The sequence below is a fragment of the Bufo bufo genome, chromosome 3, assembly GCF_905171765.1.
Source record: "Bufo bufo chromosome 3, aBufBuf1.1, whole genome shotgun sequence".
In the NCBI taxonomy this organism is placed as follows: Eukaryota; Metazoa; Chordata; class Amphibia; order Anura; family Bufonidae; genus Bufo; species Bufo bufo.
This window is the reverse complement of record NC_053391.1, coordinates 98,687,405-98,708,810: the sequence shown is the minus strand read 5'-3', so window position 1 is coordinate 98,708,810 and position 21,406 is coordinate 98,687,405. Positions and strand designations below refer to the sequence as shown.

The 21,406-nt window shown below is 45.6% G+C and overlaps 1 protein-coding gene across 1 annotated transcript in view; it reads left to right on the top strand.

Annotated features, from left to right (window-relative positions):
- SSH2 (slingshot protein phosphatase 2) overlaps window positions 1-21,406 on the top strand; it is a 229,781-nt gene that overhangs the window by 56,645 nt on the left and 151,730 nt on the right. The window contains exon 2 of the mRNA XM_040423390.1: window positions 11,615-11,692. Within this exon, the coding sequence (XP_040279324.1) occupies window positions 11,615-11,692 (78 nt within the window). The remainder of the gene's footprint in view (window positions 1-11,614; window positions 11,693-21,406) is intronic.

The following is a 21,406-nucleotide window of genomic DNA, read 5'->3' as shown; positions in this document are numbered from 1 at the left end:
GTTGTATTGATGGTTGAGTGGTTAAAAACAAACAGGTATTTTGTGGCGTGTATATATATATATATATATATATGTTATATACGGTTGTGGTTTTACGCTACTTTCACACACACCGACAGACCCCATTGTCTATAATGGGAACTGGCAGAAATCCGGCTACTCCCTGGCATAAATCCAGGATTTGGCCGGACAGAAACTATTGCGTGCAGCAGTTTTTGATCAGCCGAATCCCACCATTTATGCGAGGGAGCAGCCATTGGGGTCCGGCGGGCACGCGGTACTATCCAGCTATGTCAGAGAGCTCAGGCAGGCTATGCCGCAATAGGGCTCATGCACACAAACATATTTTCTTTCCTTGTCCATTCCATTTTATTTTATTTTTTTGCGGACCGTATGCGGAACCATTCACTTCAATGGGTCCGCAAAAGAAACGAAAGTTACTCCGTGGGCATTCTGTTTCCGTATGTCCGTTTTTAACGTTTCTCCAAAAAATAGAACATGTCCTATTATTGTCCTCATTACGGACAAGGATGGTACTGTTCTATTAGGGGTCAGCTGTTCCGTTCCGCAAAAATACGGAATGCACACAGATGTTATCTGTATTTTTTGCGGATAAGTTTTTTGCGGACCGCAAAATACATACGGTCATGTGCATGAGCCCTTAGTGGTGTTTTTTTGCACCTGCGGGTTTTGGGTTTCTAATCGCTGCTTCTTTTGTGTGTCTGGCTCTTTTTTTTTTTTTTTTTTTACTGCATCATTTTGAAGCCTCTGCCATTTTGTGAAAAAATGCCATATACTTGTTTGTTTCTTTAAAGAAACGCCACTAACAAAGCCGACCAGCGCGTATGCGGCATGGAAAAACCGCAAGTGGTTGCTACGGAGTTTATTAATGGTGGTGAGATGTAGCCGTTTTCTCCATGACTTGTCGTTCCCGGCTGGTCTGTGTAGGTTGTGGTCTAGGATGACCGTGCCGGAAGTTGAAGCAATCTGTGGCTTGGTCTGGACTGCAGATCTGTTGTGCGTCATGAGTACGGTACAACAACTGACACATCCAGTACAGCCAGTTATGGGTCGGCATCCATCTTGCTCGTCAGTAGTCTTCAGAAAATGGTCTGAGTTACCCTTTTCAGCTGTCCAAAATCTTTAGGTTATACCAGTGTATTACAACTAAGGCCTGGTTCACCTTTCCGTTTTTTTACGGACGTGTGCTGGCAGCATTTTTAGCGGACAGCACACTGACCCATAAGAAATCTATGGCCTGTTCACATTTCCATGAAATGTTATGTCCTGTCAATCTGCAGATAAACAGCGGAAGCACGTCCTACCTTAATCCATGCCCCGGACCAAACGCACCCATGTAAGTCTATAGGTCCGTGAAAATCAAGTACGTCATACGGATGTCTTTAGTGGTGCGTCTGTTTACTAACGGAAGACAGATAGGAAATGCTCTTGAAATTAATTAATTTTCAGTAATTAATTTTTAGCTGAGCAACGTCTGTGAATTACGGATGACACACACGGACCAACCATGGATCCCTTGTGGATATCTTCACCGATGAAACATGTACGCTTTTTTTCACGGAGGTGACACTGATACGGAAATGTGAAGAGTTGCCTTCCTATATTGTGTGTACCTCAAATACCAGATTTCAAAATCTGCCTCGTTAACTGTAAATTCAGTCCACAGCCAAAAAAAATCAATTATTATTGATCGATCCCAACTGGTGTATCCGTTTCTGTGCTTGGTATATGATGTCAGTCTCGGCAGTTGCAGAATTCACCCTAAACATTGCAAAGGATAAGGCTAGGTCTACACGACGACATTTGTCGCACGACAATTTTTATAATGTTAGTCTATGGTGTCGCGCTGCGACGCGGCAGTCGCAAAAAATCCATTCGAGATGGATTTTTCTGCGACTGTCGCTTTGCAGTCGCAGCATGTCTCATTGTGACACCATAGACGATAATTATAAATATTGTCGTGCGACAAAATGTCACGCGACAAATGTTGCAGTGTAGTTGTGCCCTATCTGTCACGCGACACTCGTCGTGTAGACGACATAGCCTAAGGCTACTTTCACACTAGCGTTTTCAATTCTGCTATTGAGATCCATCAAAAGGCTTCCTTTTTGTCCCCATTCATTGTCAATAGGGACAAAACTGAACGGAACGCAATGCTCCAAAATGTATTCCGTTCTGTTTGGTTGCGTCCCCATCGCAGACAGAAAAAACGCTTCTTGCAAGACGGATCCGTCCTGACACCTAATGTAAATCAATAGGGACGGATCCGTTTTCTCTAACACAATAGAAAACTGATCCGTCCCCCATTGACTTTCAAAGGAGTTCATGACAGATCCATCTTGGCTCTAGAAGACATAATACAACCGGGTCTGTTCATGACGGATGCATGCGGTTGTATTATTGAACCTCTCAGTTCAGCTCCAACATAGTTTAGATGTGCAGATTTGGGTTGGTGAAATCTCGAAGCCCCCCCCGCGCCCATTTCAGTTTGGAGCGGGGACTTGGCAGCGGTCAGACCCTCCTTAGCGGCTGCTTATTTATATCCAGCTTGTCAGATCCTTCTATACACCAATATCTACCGTTGGGACACCCCTATACACACTGTACGGTCCTCCAGTCCCGCTGTTCATGGCCTCCTTAAAGAGGTTATTGAACAGAAAATGATTTTTTTTTTTATTGTGATTGTCCTCGTTAATGCCTCCTTTTTTGTCTTGACCAATTTTTTTCAGTAGTGGTTACGTTTCGTATTTCCGTATGGCATATACAGTATACAGTAATTACATAGAAAAAATTGGGCTAGGCATAAAATTTTCAATAGATGGTTCTGAAAAAACGGAACTGATACGGAAGACATACAGAGTACATTCCGTATGTGTTCCGTTTTTTTTTTGCGGAACCCATTGACTTGAATGGAGCCACGGAACGTGATTTGCGGACAATAATAGGGCATGTTCTATCTTTCAACGGAACGGAAATACGGAAACGGAATGCATACGGAATACATTCCATTTTTTTTGCGGAACCATTGAAATTAATGGTTCCGTATATGGACCGTATACGGAACGCAAAAAACGGCCCGTATACGGAATGCAAAAAAACGTTTGTGTAAACGAGCCCTTACTCTGCGGGCTCCGTTCTAGAGATAAGTGCAGTTTAGAGATGAGCCAAGTATTCAAAAATTCGATTTCGGCTGCTTTGCTGAATTCTACAAAACAATTTGCTTCATTTTGCGTATTTCTTTTGTAACGGCGATTGCGTTGCTCCCAGTCATTGTATCCCTCTGATGCTGCGTTCATAACTGATTGCGGCATCTGACCGTAATAACAGAGTGTCAAATATAAATAAAATTTAATTAAATCGTACTTGCCTCATCCATTTGCTTGCGAAGAGCAGACCGCTGCCATCTTGATTAAACATCTAGCGTAAAATCTTGCTTGGGCCCGTGATGACGTCGGTCGCACGTGGGATTTTGTGCAAGATCTTCAATCAAGATGGAGGCGGCTGGCCTGTTGCGAGCAAATGGATGAGGTAAGTATTATTTTATTTTTTTTATACCGCCATTCAGGGAAAATTGATTCGCTACTACGAAGCACGAGGAAATTCGCTTAAAACTAGTGCAGGTCTCAGGTATCTGCACCTATCAAACATTTGTGGCTTGTCCTAGCAATATCCCACCAATGTCTGAGATGGACCAACCCTTCAATAAAGTGGTCCCATGGTCCGCCAGCGGGGTTTTTGCTAAGACTGGAGTCTGAAATGTTGGCCTTTAGTAATTAACCCCCATTGACTCTTTGAATGGGGTTACTGGCTGATAAAGTCTACAGAATTGTGTTTATCTTTTATTTGTAGTATGGGGAGCGGTCCGGTACCAGAAGCCGGTCCTCGGAGTGCAGTAATGCAGCTGTCAGCTGGCAAATTAGAGAGATGTTGCCGTCTGTGCCAAGACGACGCCCCATATTAGAAACCACAGGGAGAGCAGTGTGACCGTCTTTATATTGTCTGATAATGGGTTTGTTGCGGTTTATGTCTTGTAGATAGATGGCTCATTTTCATGTCTGGACTCCTGATGACAAGTGTTGCTGGCTCCGGTGTCACCATAGACACAATAGTCCTTTGCTCCAGTGTGCGCCTGGAGAATGGAGCAGATAACAGAAGCCGGACAATGAAAACCCTTTATTATCCGATTATAGTTCTTTCGGCTCTCTGCCCTTCTGGGGGCTGTATTATAATGGGGGGCACCCAGAGCTGTGTTACTGTCTGTATTGTGCAGGATTATTCTTCATCAGGCATAAGACGGGCTCCGTTCATCTGGGATTAAACACTTAGCAAGCAGCTAAATTAACAATATAGGAACCGAGACACTTCGATTTCTATTTGCCTTCTTAAATTTTGCTGGTAAATTCAGATTGTCGCACAAAAGATGTGCCTCCATTGAAGTGAGTAGTGCCAGCTATTGCCGATCGTTGTCTCATGTCCGGTCTTATTTTTGTAACCAGTTCTTAGATTTATAGAGATTCCTCCAAAAAGTAAGGCACCTCGGAGACCTCAGATCAAGAACTTCAATATTTAAGAACTTTAGGTCATCCCCTTGTGTCGATGCCGAGTTTGGATGATTGAACCAAGATGGCAGAATAGGTATTAAATAATTTAGGGGGCGACTAAACTCCAGTCAAAATCTATAGCTAACAAAAAACACCTGACTTTCCAGCATCACTTCTCTGTTTCTGACCACTTCTGGTCCCAGGAGGACCAGAAATGGCTTGTTCCTATGAACCAGTCACTGGCCTCAGCAGTCACATGTGGTTGAAGGGCATGTCACTGCAAGGTGGTTGCAGCCGTCACCTGTACCCAGTGTAAAATGACCCCTCTATAAAGCCCTTGTAAGGCAACATCATGAATATGGGATTCAGTTTTGGGCTCTGTATACCATAAAGTATATAGGAGCGCTAGAAAGGGTTCAAAGGCAGGAGACTAGGTTATTGAATGGAATTGAAAGAGGCTTGTTCAGCTTTGAGAAAATACGCTGTAGGGTCCATTCAAAACGTCCGGATAATGGGTCCCCATCTGTTCCACAATTTTGCAGAACTGGTGCGGACCCATTCATTTCAACGGGGCCGCAAAAGATGCAGACAGCACAACGTGTGCTGTCTGCATCCGCACTTACGTTCTGCGGCCCCGCAAAAAAAAAGAGCATGTCCTATTCTTGTCCGCAACCACGGACAAGAATAGGCCGTTCTATCCTAGTGCCAGCCATGTAGAAAATGCAGAAAGCACACGGTCGGTGTCTGTGTTTTGCTGATCCGCAACTTGCGGACGTGCGAATGGACCCCAAGAGGTGATCTTGCATGTGTGTGTATCGTGTCTGGTCAGTACAGAGAACTGGCACATGACTTCCAAGGACCAGGAGACATTCACTACATGTGGAGGAAAGAGGATTTAGACATCAGTACAGGAAAGGATTCTTTACAGTCAGACTATGCTATCCCAAGAGGAAGTAATGACAGATACATTAAGGAAAAAAAGATAGAAAACAGCTTTGAAGGTTAGAATGACTAACAATGTCATATAATTAATCTAAGAAAACCCGACCTGACGGACCATTCAGTGTACTGTCCGCATTTCCAAAACGCGGCCCCGAACTTCCGGTCCGCGGTCTAGAAAAAAATAGAACATGTCCTATTCTTGTCCGAAATTGCGCACAAGAATAGGCAGTTTTATGGGGCTGCCGGCTGGGTGTATTGCGGATCCTCAATTTGCGGATCCGCAATACACTACGGACGTGTGAATGGACCTAGGGCTCGTTCAAACGAACGTTTTTTGTGTTCCGTATACGGAACCATTCATTTCAGTGGTTCCGCAAAAAAACCAGAATGTACTTTGTATGCATTCCGTTTCCGTTTTTCCATTGAAAGATAGAACATGTCCTATTATTGCCCGCAAATCACGTTCTCCGTATGTCTTCCGTATCATTCCGTTTTTGCGGAACCATCTATTGAAAATTTTACGCCCAGCGCAATTTTTTTCTATGTAATTCCTGTATATGCCATACGGAAACGCTACTGAAACAAAAAAACAGAAAAACGGATCCGTTAAAAATTGACTGCAAAACACTGAAAAAGACACATGGTCGTGTGAACGAGCCCTTATACTGTCCTTTCCACCCATAATCTTTTACATGGTTGGATCAGGCCTGGATCTGATGTATATTCCTGGCTTAGTATCTGATAGAGAACATGGCATGCACCGCCCTCTGCGCGCACCATGTTCTCATCAGCTGACACAGTGGAGAAGGAGGCAGTCCTCCTCCCCCCCTCCCCCCTCCCCACTGTGATGCAGCCACCACTGCCACCAATGAAGAGATGGCACTGATGAGTAGGGAAGGGGGGATGGGTGCACTGCACCACCAATGAGTGTAATTAAACCATTAAACACCCGGCCTTAATGACAGGGCACTGCGATTTGCCAAACCAAGGGACTTAACCCCTCAGGTGCGGCACCTGAGGTGTTAATTGACGGGGATCACAGTGCCCTCGCATAGAGGCTGGGTATGTATTGTATTGTAGTCATTGGTGGCGCAGTGCGCCGCCCCAACATTATAATCATTGGTGGCAGTGGCCACAGGGTCCCCTCCCCTTCTCCTCAGTATATCTATTGGTGGCAGTGATAGCTTCCGATCGGAGCCCCTGCAGTGAAATCGCGGGGCTCCGATCGGTTACCATGGCAGCCAGCTCTATTAGGGTGAATAGGACAAGGGTTCTAGCCCCTTAAAGGGAACCTGTCACCGGGATTTTGGGTATAGAGCTGAGGACATGGGTTGCTAGATGGCCGCTAGCAAATCCACAATACCCAGTCCCCATAGCTCTGTGTGCTTTTATTGTGTAAAAAAAAAAAAAACACTATTTGATACATATGCAAATTAACATAAGAGTCATATCTTGCTTGTGTGACCAGAGAAGAGTCATATTTTCAAGCTCTGACTCATCTCAGGTTAATTTGCATATGTATCAAATCTTTTTTTTTTTTTTTTACACAATAAAAGCACACAGAGCTATGGGGACTGGGTATTGCAGATGTGCTAGTGGCCATCTAGCAACCCATGTCCTCAGCTCTATACACAAAATCCCGGTGACAGGTTCCCTTTAAGGGGGCTAGTAGTTATTTAATAAAAAGTAAAAAAAACACCAAAATATTAAAGGTTTAAATCACCCCTTTCCCAATTTTACATATAAAATATTTAAACAATAAAAAAATAAACCTATCACATATCGCCACATCCGAGAAAGTCCAAACTATTAAAATATTAAAAAATATCTCCTATGCGGTGAACGCCGTAACAGAAGAAAACAAATCGCCATTTTTAGTCACGTTGTCCCCCCCCCCCCCCAAAATAGGATAGGACTGTTCTATAATGGGCCGGACGTTCCATGGAATGCACGCGGCTTTTTTGGTGTTTTATTTTTTTCGCGTGGTATCGAGCATCGCAATACTTTTTTATTGTGTCGAAATCGAATAAAAATGTTGGTATCGTGACAACCCTAGTGGATGTAGCCATATATATGTCTGGCTTTTGTGAAGCTTATTATAAAAATGGAACCTACTAGAGTCTTAAGGGTGTATTAGACTAGCAACCGCTCATTCGTCGGGCAATCCCAATCTTTCAACAGGTTCGTCATTTGCAGGCGGCAGATCGTGCCGTCTATGTACGCTCTGCTGCCGGCAAACAGTGATTCAGTATGGGGACGAGCAATGGCATTAGCGATCGACCCCCCGTCGTGAGGAGGAGATCGCTGCATGTAATGGCAGTGGTCTCCTCCACTGACGAGCAGGAACGCCTGCAGAATCTGCCTGTCTAATACAGGCTTTATGTACGACACCTCTGAGCACATGTAACATCTACTAAAGATAGGTTTATGGTGTGATAGTTTTTTTTTCATTATCTGCCCCCTCCCCATCATTGAGTCCCTTAGATAGGCATTATCTTAATCTACTGATAAGACCCCCCCTCCATTTTCCCAGGCAGCTTTGGTAAAGTGCAGATGTTCGCTGGTATCTTCTTGTGAAGGTAAATGATTAATAGGGTAATGTAAGACGGCACTGTTCCTGCGCAGTGCACACCTGCGGTGCCGGCTGTTATATATAGCCTGTGCATGATGTCATTGTGTGTACAGGTTTATGTAATTACATGCCTGCGGGAGTGTGCAAAGATCAGCAGACGGCAGCTATCGCTTTTGATGTCGATAATAAGCCAGGTGCGCCGTTTACTTTTTTCTTTTCATTTTTTGCCAGTAATATTTCGAGGACATTAGAAGCGCAGTCATTTTACACATCCATGTCACTGCCGCTGTCCCTGCATTCATTAAAAAGAATTTAGTAGATTACAATGGGACAGATTATCAGAAAGCAGGATATGAGCCCAGCGGAGCGGTTCCTTATCATAACCGTGTATAACGGGTGCAAGGTTTATGTAGTCCTGCATTGTTTTACGTGGAAGTACCTCTGATTTTAAGGGGGTTGTCCACCTTCGGTCAGACCCCCCCCATGTCGCCGCTCCTGCAGCGGGAAATATACTTACCTGCCCCCTGCTGCTGGGTTCTGGTTTCTTTGGTCACTTTGTCTTTCACTGTGTCCTGTATTGTAGGTTCGATCCATTCACTTAAAGGGCATCTGTCAGCAGATTTGTCCCTATGACACTGGCTGACCTGTTACATGTGCACCTGGCAGCTGAAGGCATCTGTGTTGGTCCCATGTTCATATGTGCCCGCATTGCTGAGAAAAATGATGTTTTAAAATATGCAAATGAGCCTCTAGGAGCAACGGGGGCGTCACTATTACACTGAGAGACTCTGCTCTCTCTACAACTACCGAGCCCACTGCACTTTGATTGACTGGGCCAGGCAGGTGTAGTGACGTTTTCACTGCCTGGTCCTGTCAAACTGCAGAGGGCGCAGCAGTTGCAGAGAGCAGAGTCTCTCAGTGTAATAGCGACGCCCCCGTTGCTCCTAGAGGCTCATTTGCATATATTCAAAACATCATCATTTTTTTCAGCAGCCGATCCCTAGAACAGGGGTCCTATGTCTCCGTCCACTATCTCCTGTAGTCCCATGTACTCGCGCATGCGCCCTGGGTGCTGTGCTTGGCTATCTGTTAGTCCCATAGAGAATGAATGGAGCAGCAGAGCACATGCTCGTCCTGCCGCTCTCTCAGGATGGGGACCTGGGACACTCGTTCTGTGGATCAGTGGGGGTGCCAGCGGTTGGACCCCCTGTCATCAGTTAATTGTGTGGATAGGGGATAACTTAAATACTTTACATGAGAACAAGCTGCAGTACCAGACAAGGCCTTGAATCCTCGACAGTCCTTTCATTTGTATCGTTCTTGATGCAGGACGCTAATCTGTAGACATTTGAACTTCATTCCTCTTCCACGAAAAACTTCCTGGCTTATGTGGCTTTATCCTGGAATGGATTTTCACGTAAGGCTACTTTCACACTGGCGTTTTGGTTTCTGTTTGTGAGATCCGTTCAGGGCTCTCACAAACAGATCCGTTTTGCCCTGATTTATTCTGAATGGATAAGGATCCGCTCAGAATGCATCAGTTTGCCTCCGTTCCGTCTCCATTCCGCTCTGGAGGCGGACACCATAACATTGCCTGCAGCGTTTTATTGTCCGTCTGACGAAACTGAGCCAAACGGATCCGTCCTGACACACAATGTAAGTCAATGGGAACGGATCCATTTTCACGGACACAATAGAAAACTGATCCGTCCTCCGTTGACTTTCAATGGTGTTCAAGACGGATCCGTCTCGGCTATGTTAAAGATAATAGAAATTGATCCGTTCATGATGGATGCAGATGGTTGTATTATCTGAACGGATCCGTCTGTGCAGATCCATGACGGATCGGCACCAAACGCGAGTGTGAAAGTAGCCTAAGACGCACAGGACGCTTGCTGTTCCTGAGCGGTAGATATTGCAGTCGTTTTCTGTGACCACACTAAGGATATACAGCATTTTACAAGCAGATTTGCATCTGTCACGCTGGCTCCACAACCCGCTTTCTCGCAGGATCGTACAGAGCTTCTTCCTGTGTAAAATAGGTCTACACATGAGGAAATGAGGCTGAAGCTAACCATGCCCACCCGGTCAGCCAGTTATCAGTGCAGACATGGCATGTGCCAATATTTGTACGAGGCTTCTGTGTCCTTAATGTGACTCTCATAGGAACGGCTAGAAAGACTGACTTCCGTTCCATCAGAATGACGCTGTGTATTTGGAAAGTTAGAGTGCAGCTGACATGGTTCACTTAAAGGGGTTGTCCAGGATTTAAAAATTTCTTTAATCCAGCTTTGTCTGCTCCCTCTGCCCTGTTAAGGCTCCCTGCTGTCTTCACCGGTTTTCTGGTCCCCGTCTATCGACTTCTGCACGGACAGGGTCATGTGTGCCACTGCAGCCAATGACGTCCCCAAAAAGCACATATTCCAGCAGTGATATGCTGCTTGAGGACACCCATCACCGCTGAGGCCAGCTATTGGCTTCAGCAGCCCACATGACCCGGTCCTTGCAGAAGTTGATAAATGGGGACCGGAAGTGCAGTGAAGAGAGGCAGGAAACAGGTGAGTATGGGTTTCTTCACAGGTATTTCAGGTGGGGGGCAGATAAAAAAAATAAAAAATCCTGGACAACCCCTCTAAGGAATGTAAGGGAAGTTAAAGGGGGTTCTCCAGGCTTTTAATATTGATGACCTAGGATACTTTATCACGATCAGATCGATGGGGGTTAGACGCCCAGCACCCCCGCTGATACGCTGTATGATGGGAAGGTGTGCGTGCCGTCTCTTCTCTGTCTATGGCAAGCAGGAAGAGATGGGAGACAGCACATGAGCACTGCGCGCCTTTCCTTCATACTGCTGATCGGGTGCTGACTGTCGGGCACCTCGCCGATCGGATGTTGATGACCTACCTTGAGGATTGGTCATCAATATTAAAATCCCTGAGAGCCCCTTTAAAGGCTGTGTGACTATGCATACATTGTGGGGTGTAACCGGGCTAGGGTCGCATGCACAGCGTATCTCCAGGAGATATGCCATCACTTTATTACAGGGTCACATTTGGGTCAGACGTGCACTGTGGCCATCTAATCCTCGTACCTGGTGGTCTGTACCCACTGAACTGCCCCATGTTGCCACCATCACAACCAAGGTGCAAAGCCAAGTGAATATAACCCGGATCTTTCCTGGGTTATAGTCACATCTTTTGGCTCTGAACACGACATGACCTGTATGTCGCTTGTGTCATAGAGGATACCGTGTTAATGGTCCCTAACAGAATTTGCCCTACGCTGCGTATACCCGGTATCTGCTTCGCTTGCCAATTAACACGACCGGTGTAGCGTGCTGCTCAGAGCGCCACCTCCTAACCTCCTCTGTCCATAGGCACAGCCTTACTGTGTTTAATGGCGGCTTGCTCCTGGGACTTGCTTCCCTTCTGCTGATGAAATGATGCTTCTGCTCTCTGCTTTTGGGCCTCCCTTAGCCACTTTCCTGCCATTTTTAACCAGACACCTGAAAAGTGACATTATTCCATTTACGTTACAGAGTTCACAGTTGGAAGAAAGTGAGACTGAAGTGTTCTGCTGCCAGTGTGAAGATACAGAGCTCTTAAATGGTACCAATGTACGTAGGTATACGCATTAGCCTAGACTGCATAGTCGCTTTAAGCAAGACTTCAGCTGATTTTTATTTTTTATATTTTTTGCCTATGATTTTTACAGTGTCGATATTAATATTACTTTCAAAGGAAGAACCATTTAGCCAGTGCCAGTGGTCAATGCTAAACCCTTCCACTCAAGCGCTGGTTCTTTTCTGTGTTATTACGGACACCTGTCCAAATCAAAGTAGTGACTTTAAAGATGGATTCGCCCATTTACTAATGTGATTGCGCTTAGACCTAGTCGTAAAAGGCGCCAAAACTCCAGTTTTAGAAAAATCCCCTGCACCTAGCTCCTAGGGGGGCATGACTGAAGGGGGTATTAGATGAATCGGTAATCGTCCTAAAAATCGTAATATCGTTTGCTATACACCGATATTCGTAATGTGTAATCGTTACTAGCGATCATGAAAACGTTCGATTCTCGTTGAACCACGTCTTTCAAATTGTCCAAAAAAAAAAATGATCGTCTGCCGACGTGACGTCTCCGCATGTACTACGTCGTCGCCTGATGGTCAGGACATCATAGTAGAGGAGAGGAACCTCCAAGTGCTAAAATCTTTGTATGTAATAGACGCATTAATGAACGATTGCAGTAACGATTACGTCTGCGATCATTGTCTTGTGTGATAATGACCAGGTACAAACAATAGCGACTCGTCAACTATTTGATCGTCAATCGTTATCGTTACCAAATCTACCTAACCTAATACATCCTTATAGTCAATTAAGAAGGGAATAAAAAAAATATCAAAAAATGGCATGGCCCAAGAAGCAACATTTTTTTGCGCCAATTTTTTTTTCTCACAATAGGTGGGATAAAGTAAGACAAAAGTGTCCGTCCCTGCACCACATTTATCATCCAGCCAGAGCCACTGTGGTAAGTTTGGCGCATAACTTGTCCCATTACAATGTCTTAGTCCCTATGCTGCGGATAAGTGTCTGGTCGGCAGGGTCGGACCCCCACGAGAACAGGAGCCAGTGTTCCCCTGTTTGCATGGCGTGTGGGACACGCATGAGATCTGCTCCTCTTAAAGGGACTGCTGGAGATAGCCAAGCACTTCTACTTTGCAGTCCCGAATAATTGAAGGGAGCGGTGGACATGCATGCTTGTCTGCTGCTCCATTCAAACATGGACCTCTGTTCGGACCCCCGCAAGTCAGACAGCAATAGTCAGACAGAGTTATTGTAATGGGACAACCACTGTAAGCGTGTTATTACACAGCTCGATCTTCGCCGACGGATGATAATTAGGCTTGAGCGGATATAGCTTCGGTTCCATGAACTGAAGTTATTTGTTCAAAAACGTTTTTAATGCTGTTTCCTTACAGCATTAAAATGTATTGCCTGAAGTCGCGTTGGTGAATGTCTTCGGTATTCATATCTGCGTCTTCAAAAACCTTTTTAAAATAGGAATCCGAAGTGGGCTTTGGTACCGAGGTACCAGCCAGAACCAAAGCCTACTTCGGATACTGAACTCTCACGCGACTTCGGGCGATACGAACTTTGCCTACTCAGAGCCCATACATTTTAATGCTGTACGGAAACAGCATGAAAAATGAAGTCTTTGAACAAATCGACTTCGGATCTGTGATCGGAAGCTCGATTCGCTCAAGCCTAATGCTAATTATTACGCAGACCAATGAAAAGCACCGCAGTCATCCCTCCCTCATTCTCCTCTATAGATGATCGGCAGCACAGGCCGATAGTCGGGCGTCCTTTATCCTGATGAAAGATGCCAGTCATCCGGTCAACGACCATTCATGTCCCCAATAATTGGCTCCAAATCGTGTAGTCTAATAAGGCCTTAAGGTGCGCACAGTAGGATCCGTAAATCTGCCCCAGTTTCTCCTTATCTGACCACCATAAATACTTTTCATATCCTTGGTTTGTGTAATTAGTAGTGAGTCAGTAGTGATCCTTCCTGACCAGTAGATTCTTCGCTTCCCCATCACCCATTGTTAGAAGTTTGTCATTGAAACTATTCTTTCTCCTTGGGGGGGAATCTGTAGTTTATATCCTTGACCTCATAAAAAACAAGAACCATAATATAGGGCATTGTTCCCAATCCCAACCAGTGACTTGTGGGCCAGTTCCCAGAAGGGTGGCCGCTATGTTGAGCACCAGCACCAAGCGTTGGCTGCAGATCCTCATGTACGTACTATATAACTGGAAGGAATACTGAAAAAGAAATTTTATGGGGGGGGGGGGGGGGAGAAATTATAGCATGGAAGACGAGTCGGCTGTATTTTAGCGAGGTGTTTTTACAGTTGTATTAGTAGATTGTTCCTATTTCTTGGCATCCTTAGTAAATAAACCATAACCGCTGTATAATAAAACCAGTCTTAGGTTATGTTCACAACTGCCTTATGGTGTTCTGGTACTTTGCTCTGGTGGAGGAGCAGACTACCGGACTTACCATATCCGGCAAAGCCGGATGCCGTCAGGCCTACCATTTATCTGTTCACTACGGTAGGATCCCTCTGCCTCCGTCGGGTGTCACAAAAACCCGCTGGATGCTGGCCGCCTGATGGATCCCATTATAGTGAATAGGGATCTGGCGAGCCCCGACCTTGTCCGGCTAAGCTGGATACGAGAATTCCGGGAGTCTGCTCCTCTGCTGGAACAGACTGCCAGAATACTGTAACGCTGATGTGAACATAGCCCAACATACCTGCATTGCTGTTTCAATTTCTTACCATTTTTAAAGGGGTTTTCTGGACCCAGAGGCACCCACCTTAATTCACCATAGCTTGTCTGCAGAAGAAAGCTTCCAATTTTCTTATAGTCATGTAACACTTCTCTTATGAGAACCCTTCATTTGCCGACATCAGATCTTCACGTCAGCCCAGGACGACAGAGATGTTGTGGATGGGGCCGGAAGTGTTCCTGGTGTATCTCCTGAATCTACCTTATCCACAACAGGGAGACTAAGGCTAGGTCTACACGCGACAATTTTTAGAATGGCAGTCTATGGTGTCGCACTGCGGCTGCGACGCGACTGTCGCAGAAAAATCCATCTCGCGCAGTGCGACACCATAGACTACCATTATAAAAATTGTCGCGCGACATTGGTGCTACAAAATGTTGTTGTGTAGACCTAGCCTTATAGCGCTACCCATCCACAGCACCTCCCCTGTCTGTAGAAGTGATGTCCCACCTCTAGACTAGTCTGGAATCCAGATATCCTGATGAAGGATTTTGTAAAAAGGAGCATCTTGTGACCGGGTTCCAGAGCGGCTGATTCCCACAATTTTCATACAGTAGATACTGTATATTGGTAACTTTCTTCTGCAACTAAGATATGATTGATAAGGTAAGTTGCTAGGTCATGGAAAATCCCTTTAAGGTCAGTTTGCTGTCAATGAATAGAAACCCCTACCAATGGAATAGTATTCCTAGCAGTATGCAGGCAGGTTGTAGGTGACCTGTGCAGTCGTATGGCGTTCTGTTGTATCCAGCTGCTGTGTAGCCTGGAGATATGCATCAGGAGAACAGCATGTGCACTGCAGTCTGAATAGACCCTTACAAATTGGTGAACTCCATTCCTTTTGTCTTTTTGCTTTGAGCATCGCATTGTTGTCTGCATTACAGACATTGCACAGCAATAAATCTTTTATAATTTTTCTAAGCGATTGTGTTTGACTGTGCTGTGCCGGAACAAACCAAGTTAAAAATACATTAATATATAATATATGCTTTGGAATTATTATATGTTGGTGTATTTCAAGGACACTCGTTCTCCTCTGTCGCTTTTCACGGCAGATACACCATATAGGCCATATTACAGTCCATATTATAGATCATACGAGTGTATTACTGTACAGCGGCGGCACGAAGCGCACGGCGTCATGGCAACCAATGACGCTGTGCACTCAGCAGGACCGGTTTTCACGGACCATGGTCCGTGAAAATCCACATATGTGTGAATGAGGCCTTAAGGTGGATTTAGATGGTCCAATGAGCAGCAGATTGTCAGGAAGGAATTGTCCTTCCCGACAGTCGGCTGTTTGTTCGGTGGAGGTGCAGCGCGGCATTTACATGCAGTGATCACCTCCCACAGTATGAGGTCGAGCGGTCGCTATTGCAATCATTCATCCTCCTACAGCTGCATTGTTTCTGGGCAGCAGATCACTGTTTAGACTCATGATCTGGTGCAGTGATCTGGTGCCCAGAAATGATTTAGGTGCCTCACTCGTTCATTGGGTCATTGCCACTACATTTAGATGGGCAGATTGTCGGGAGCGAGTGTTCACAGGAACGTTCATTCCCAATAATCATCCCGATTATCTGACTGTCTAAATCCACCTTTAGTTTCTAGAAAACCCACCATGGAGGGGTGAGCTGTGTACAGGCTGACCACTGATCTTTGCATTTACTATATTAAGGGTGTCCACAATGCGGATTGTCAGTTGTTAATTGACTGCAATGGGGTGGTCAACATAAGCAGAAAATCTGCACAAAAGTCTGCAATAAAAAGCGCAACAAAACTGCAAGTTTATGTGCCCATTTCATACGGATTTTCTGAATACGAATCTGCACCATGTGCAGCCACCCGTAGGCCTGTATTAGACAGGCAGATCAGCAAGCGATTGTCGGGAGGGAAGTGTTCCCTCCTGGCAATCGCTTGCTAGCTAGCAAGGAGAACGCTGCTATTGCATGTAGTCCCATGCTGCGCAGGAGGGATCGCTATGACATCGCTCTTCCCCATACCATCTGCTTAAAAATCAGAATTGCTCGATGAACAGTTATGAGGCAATTGGTGGCAGTATTAGGGCTCATGCACACGACCGTATGTATTTTGCGGTCCGCAAAAAATAGATGACGTCTGTGTGCATTCCGTATTTTGCGGAATTGAACAGCTGGCCCCTAATAGAACAGTCCTATCCTTGTCCGTAATGCGGAAAGGGAATGCACACAGAGTTTTTTGTTTGTTTGTTTCGTTTTTCCGGACCCATTGAAATGAATGGTTCTGCATACGGTCCACCCAAAAAAAACGGAACGGACACGGAAAGTTAATATGTTTGTGTGCATAAGCCCTAATACTGCAAGATCATCGCTAACTAGCATTCACGCGACCACCCGTTAGCAATTATCTGCCGAGAGTACAGCCAACAATGCTTGCACCTCCAGTTTCCTACATCGTAAACTAGCTCCACGGCGTGGTTTTGATCCCCAAGTGACAGGACTTGGGGATTCCTCGTGGGTGAGGTTCTCTACCAGACCATTGTTTTAGTGTGCGAGCTGACAGACCTGTCCATGCAGCATTTTATAAATGTTAGGCAAGGTTCACATCTGAGAGGCGCATGTCCTATTTTTCTATTCTGGGGTAGGGACAAAAAAAACAAAAGATCTGACCTATGACAGAAACCTGACCGTCCCCAAATCGGATCGGTTACGATTCCCGTAATTCTGCACACTAGTAATGCCGTGTGCAGCGGTATTCTGTCCTGGTGTTTTGCCGCCATCTGTGAGAGTCTCCTAATTGATCCTTCGCCTCAGATATGAACCTAGCCTTAGTGAGCCATGGGTAATGGAGAACTCTGGGTGTTTTACGATCATTTTCCCTTGCAGGTATATTTAAAGGGGCGCTGTCACTAGATTTTAGAGCCTCATTATGCTGCTGCAGTGCATGCCGTCTGTAAATTACCAGAGAAGAGTCCGTCAGCATCCAGTGCAAATGAGGCCATGGCTGGCGCACCTCGCTTCACTGCGCATGCGCCAGATGCAGCCGGAATCTTTTTATGTCTCTTCTCTGGTAATTTACCTAAAACCTGCACAGTATTAAAACCTCTTTTTAGATAAAATGCTAAAAGGGACTGTTTTGAGAGGAGGAAGATAAAATACGAAACTCCAGCACTATTAGGACTCGTGCACACGACCGTTGTTGGCTGATGCCCGTATTGCGGCCCGTAAACAGCAGGTACACAATATACGGGCATCTGCTGTTTGTGCACTGCATCACGGATGTGTACCCACAATGGGTCTGCAATACGGAAGGTGCGGTGCGTAACGGAAGCACTACGGAGTGCTTCCGTGGTTTTCTGTCTGTGCCTCTGCATCGCAAAAAAGCAGTGCATGCGCTACTTTTTTGCCATGCAGATTGCGGACCCCATTCAAGTGAATGGGTCCCGTGTCTGAATATGGAGGCCCTACGGTCGTTGCCCGAGCATTGTGGACCGCAATTTGCGGTCCACAGCACAGGCGCGACTGGCACTCGTTCGTGTGCATGAGCTCTTATGGTGGTAAATTGCCCGTTTTCCCTTCACATCTCCTGAATTGTCAGTTTAAATAATTGTGCTCCCCATGAAATCACCATTTTAGGACATCTTTTCCTTAGCACTCTGCATTGTGCTGTTCCTCTGTTATTCCTACTTTATGAATTGACAGCTGGATGTTACTATTCGCCTTTTCAGTAGGGTGTGACACTGCCGCCACTGAATGGTGTCAGATTGTGTAGGATCATGTCCCAAGGACTAGGGGAATGCTAAAGCTTATTCTAATATTTCCAAGAGGATTAATTTAGCAACTGCGCAATTCAGCGTTATAAGAAAATCTGCTCCAGGACTGTTATTTCATGGGGAATGTAATCGTGTTACTAAAGAAAATACATAAAAAATCTCCAAGACACAAAATATTCTTAAAAACGTTCACAGCGCGTCACCAGTTGTGAATAGCTAACCGTTCGGTATTGTCCCAGACCATCTGCTTTACTGCTTTGTCATATCGGGGTAGGCGAGGCAGGTGGTTGAAGGGGGCTGGTTAGAGGATGAGAAAGTTTTAACTAGATTATCGGATGCAGAGAAAGCGGAAAGGTTTTAAGGATTAAGAAAGCGAGCGATGCGCACTGCCAGTGATTAAAAACTGTGCGGATGGTGATCCGTAATCTGGCAAGCTTCCTGCACGCTCATCTTCTTGTTGAGCACTTTACATTTATATAACATGTTATGTTGTTTTGGTTACTGTTATTTGTACTTAGAATTTCAGCATTCTCCCTTATGTCGCAGTTCCAGATTAGTGGGTATTCCGTTTCCTATTTTATCATTTATAACGTGAATTTCCATTTAAAGGGGTTGTCGGGGCTTTTTCTATTGATGAACTATTCCCAGGATAGGTTATCAATATCAGATCGGCGGGGGTGAGACACCCGGCACCCCCTCCTTCCCCCCCACCCCTATCAGCTGTTTGAGCAGACGGCGCACGCAGTATGCACGTGCCTTCTCCCTTATCGCTTCCTGTCCGCTGCTGCTTTGCCATAGACATACAGCAGCAGACAGTAAGGGCCTCATACAGCTGATCAGCGGGGTGCCAGGTCTCGGACCCCCGCCAATCTGATATTGATGACCGGACAACCCCTTTAAGATGGTTTTGGTTGTTTTTTTTTTTTTTTTTTTTGCAGAAATATTTGTCAAGCTTTTATCTTTTTGTCGCCTCTCCCGACGTGTCTGTTTTAGCAACTACTTGCATTCCTCTTGTAATAATAATTCTGGAGCGTCTATTCTTATGACTCCATGATGTGCCATTCCTGTATTACTTCTGCTAGACGTTATGCATAAACTGCTAGTAGTTTGCATTGAAGGTCCATATGGGTTTTACCTGTTTGGATAGTGTCAGACTGTGCAGGGTCACATCCCCAACTGGTAACACCCATCTTGGACCTTCATAACTTCCTTTATAACTTCTAGCAGGAGTAATGGAGGAATCAAGCAAAAAGAAAAAAAGGGGGCGCTAGCACGGCTCCCATTGACTTGATAATAAATCTGTATGCGGTAAGCTCCTACTAGTGGCGGCTGCAGGCAGCCAGAATGTATGAAGGTGATGGAACCTGAAGCCATGAAAGTGCAGTCTGCGGGCGTCGTGGAATAGATCAGGAGGAGCGGAGCTGATTGATATATAGTTTTATGGGGAAAATGAGTAAAACTGAATCTCTGCTAAGGAGTGGTGCTCGCACCTGTACTGTCCCTAGTCCCTAGTTCTTGCAGCTGTCACTTTAAGCCCTGTCTGTCCGTTGTGATGTCACGGGCAGGTTGTCAGCGCACCTGTCACTCTTTGTTCGCTTCCTCTTTGCATTCAGGCTGGACTTGTCTGGTTTTGCAGGCGGGGGCGTCTGTTTGTTTTGGGTGAGTGGGGCTGAGCGTATCGGCACACACCCTCTTTTGGATAAATATATCAGTGACAGAGGTCGTTGGGCTGTACGTATTATTGCCGTTGACCTGCGGCTAACAACTGCGTGTTTGCTTTGCTCTATGACACACATAGGACGTGACAATGTATTGTACCCGCCCTGCCGGTGGCTTATAGCTGTCAGTATAGATAGTCATGTGTTTTTTATTATGAAGCGAAGTACACTGCAAACTAAGATATTGCATGGACCAATGCCTGATCAGTGGGCCCCCCACCTATCTGCAGTCAGTGGAGGGCTGTGGCCTCGTAAAGGGGTTGTCTCACTTCAGCACATGACCTCTATCATGTAGAGAAAGTTACTACAAGGCACTTACTAATGTATTGTGATTGTCCATATTGCTTCCTTTGCTGGCTGGATTCATACTTCCATCTCATTATGCACTGCTCCTATCCAGGGGTTAGTCACCACTGCAGCGCAGATGCGAGGTGATCAGGATGGGAGCTGCTGCGCATGCATGCCTATTCGTGCTCCCACGGTCCCGGCCACCAGAGAGGTCTACACTCTTTCCTATGGTGTGCAAGCACAGCCACTGCTGCTGGATTGCAGGGTGGTTGCAGAATACCTAGTGTGGAAGCATCCTAAAGTTGACTAAAAGGGGTTATCCCGTGATTGATGTAAAAAATTAAATCACACATAATGTACAATCTCTTTCTAACTAACCTAGAACCAGCCCTGTACCTCACATGGATCCAGAGATCTCACAATTCATTGCTCTGCTACATTTATTTCAGACTAGCAGCTCAGGGGAGTGTCCTTTCTGCTGGATCTCTCTCCCTATTGCAGCTCAGAAGGATGAGCATGTGCGGCCTTCTCGGTGAACAACAGGTGGCGCTATACAGATGCATTTTATTGAATAACTCAGTGGCTATACAAAAATTTTAATTACCTGCAATTACGAAAGTAATCAGATCCAGGTGCTGGTTTGAAAACTGTAGAATATTTTTTTTTGTGGGACAACCCCTTTTAAAGGGAACCTGTCACCTGTACTATGCCGTCCTCACCAAGGCCTGTTACACACTAGCATTTAGGGTCCACCAGGCCGTTCTGGCAAGGATTTACCACATTGTGGCTGGATCTCCGCTGGTCCCCATTATAGTTGATGGGGCTGGATGGGGACATTCAAGCGTTCCGGAATGCAGAGAGATCTGGCAGGCCGTTCCTTCCCGTACAGCCTGCCGGATCCTAAACACTGGTGTGCAACTAGCCTTAGTGAGGACAGCATAGACAGTGATGGCTAACCACCCAGCTGGAGTGCCGGAGGTCAGCCATCACGGGGATAGTACAGGTGACAAGTTCCCTTTAAACCAAGAAGTAATCCAGATTTTTATAGCTTGTGGCGTCTTCACTTGGGAAGACTGTTTCCTTGTAGGTATCTAGAAGATGTTTTTATTAGACTGTAGGTAGGTTTATGGTTTGTTGTTGTAGCCAGGGTTATAATGGAACTTTCCTCCCTTTATCGTCCACTTACTGGAGCCTGGCTTCTTCGAGAAGCTTC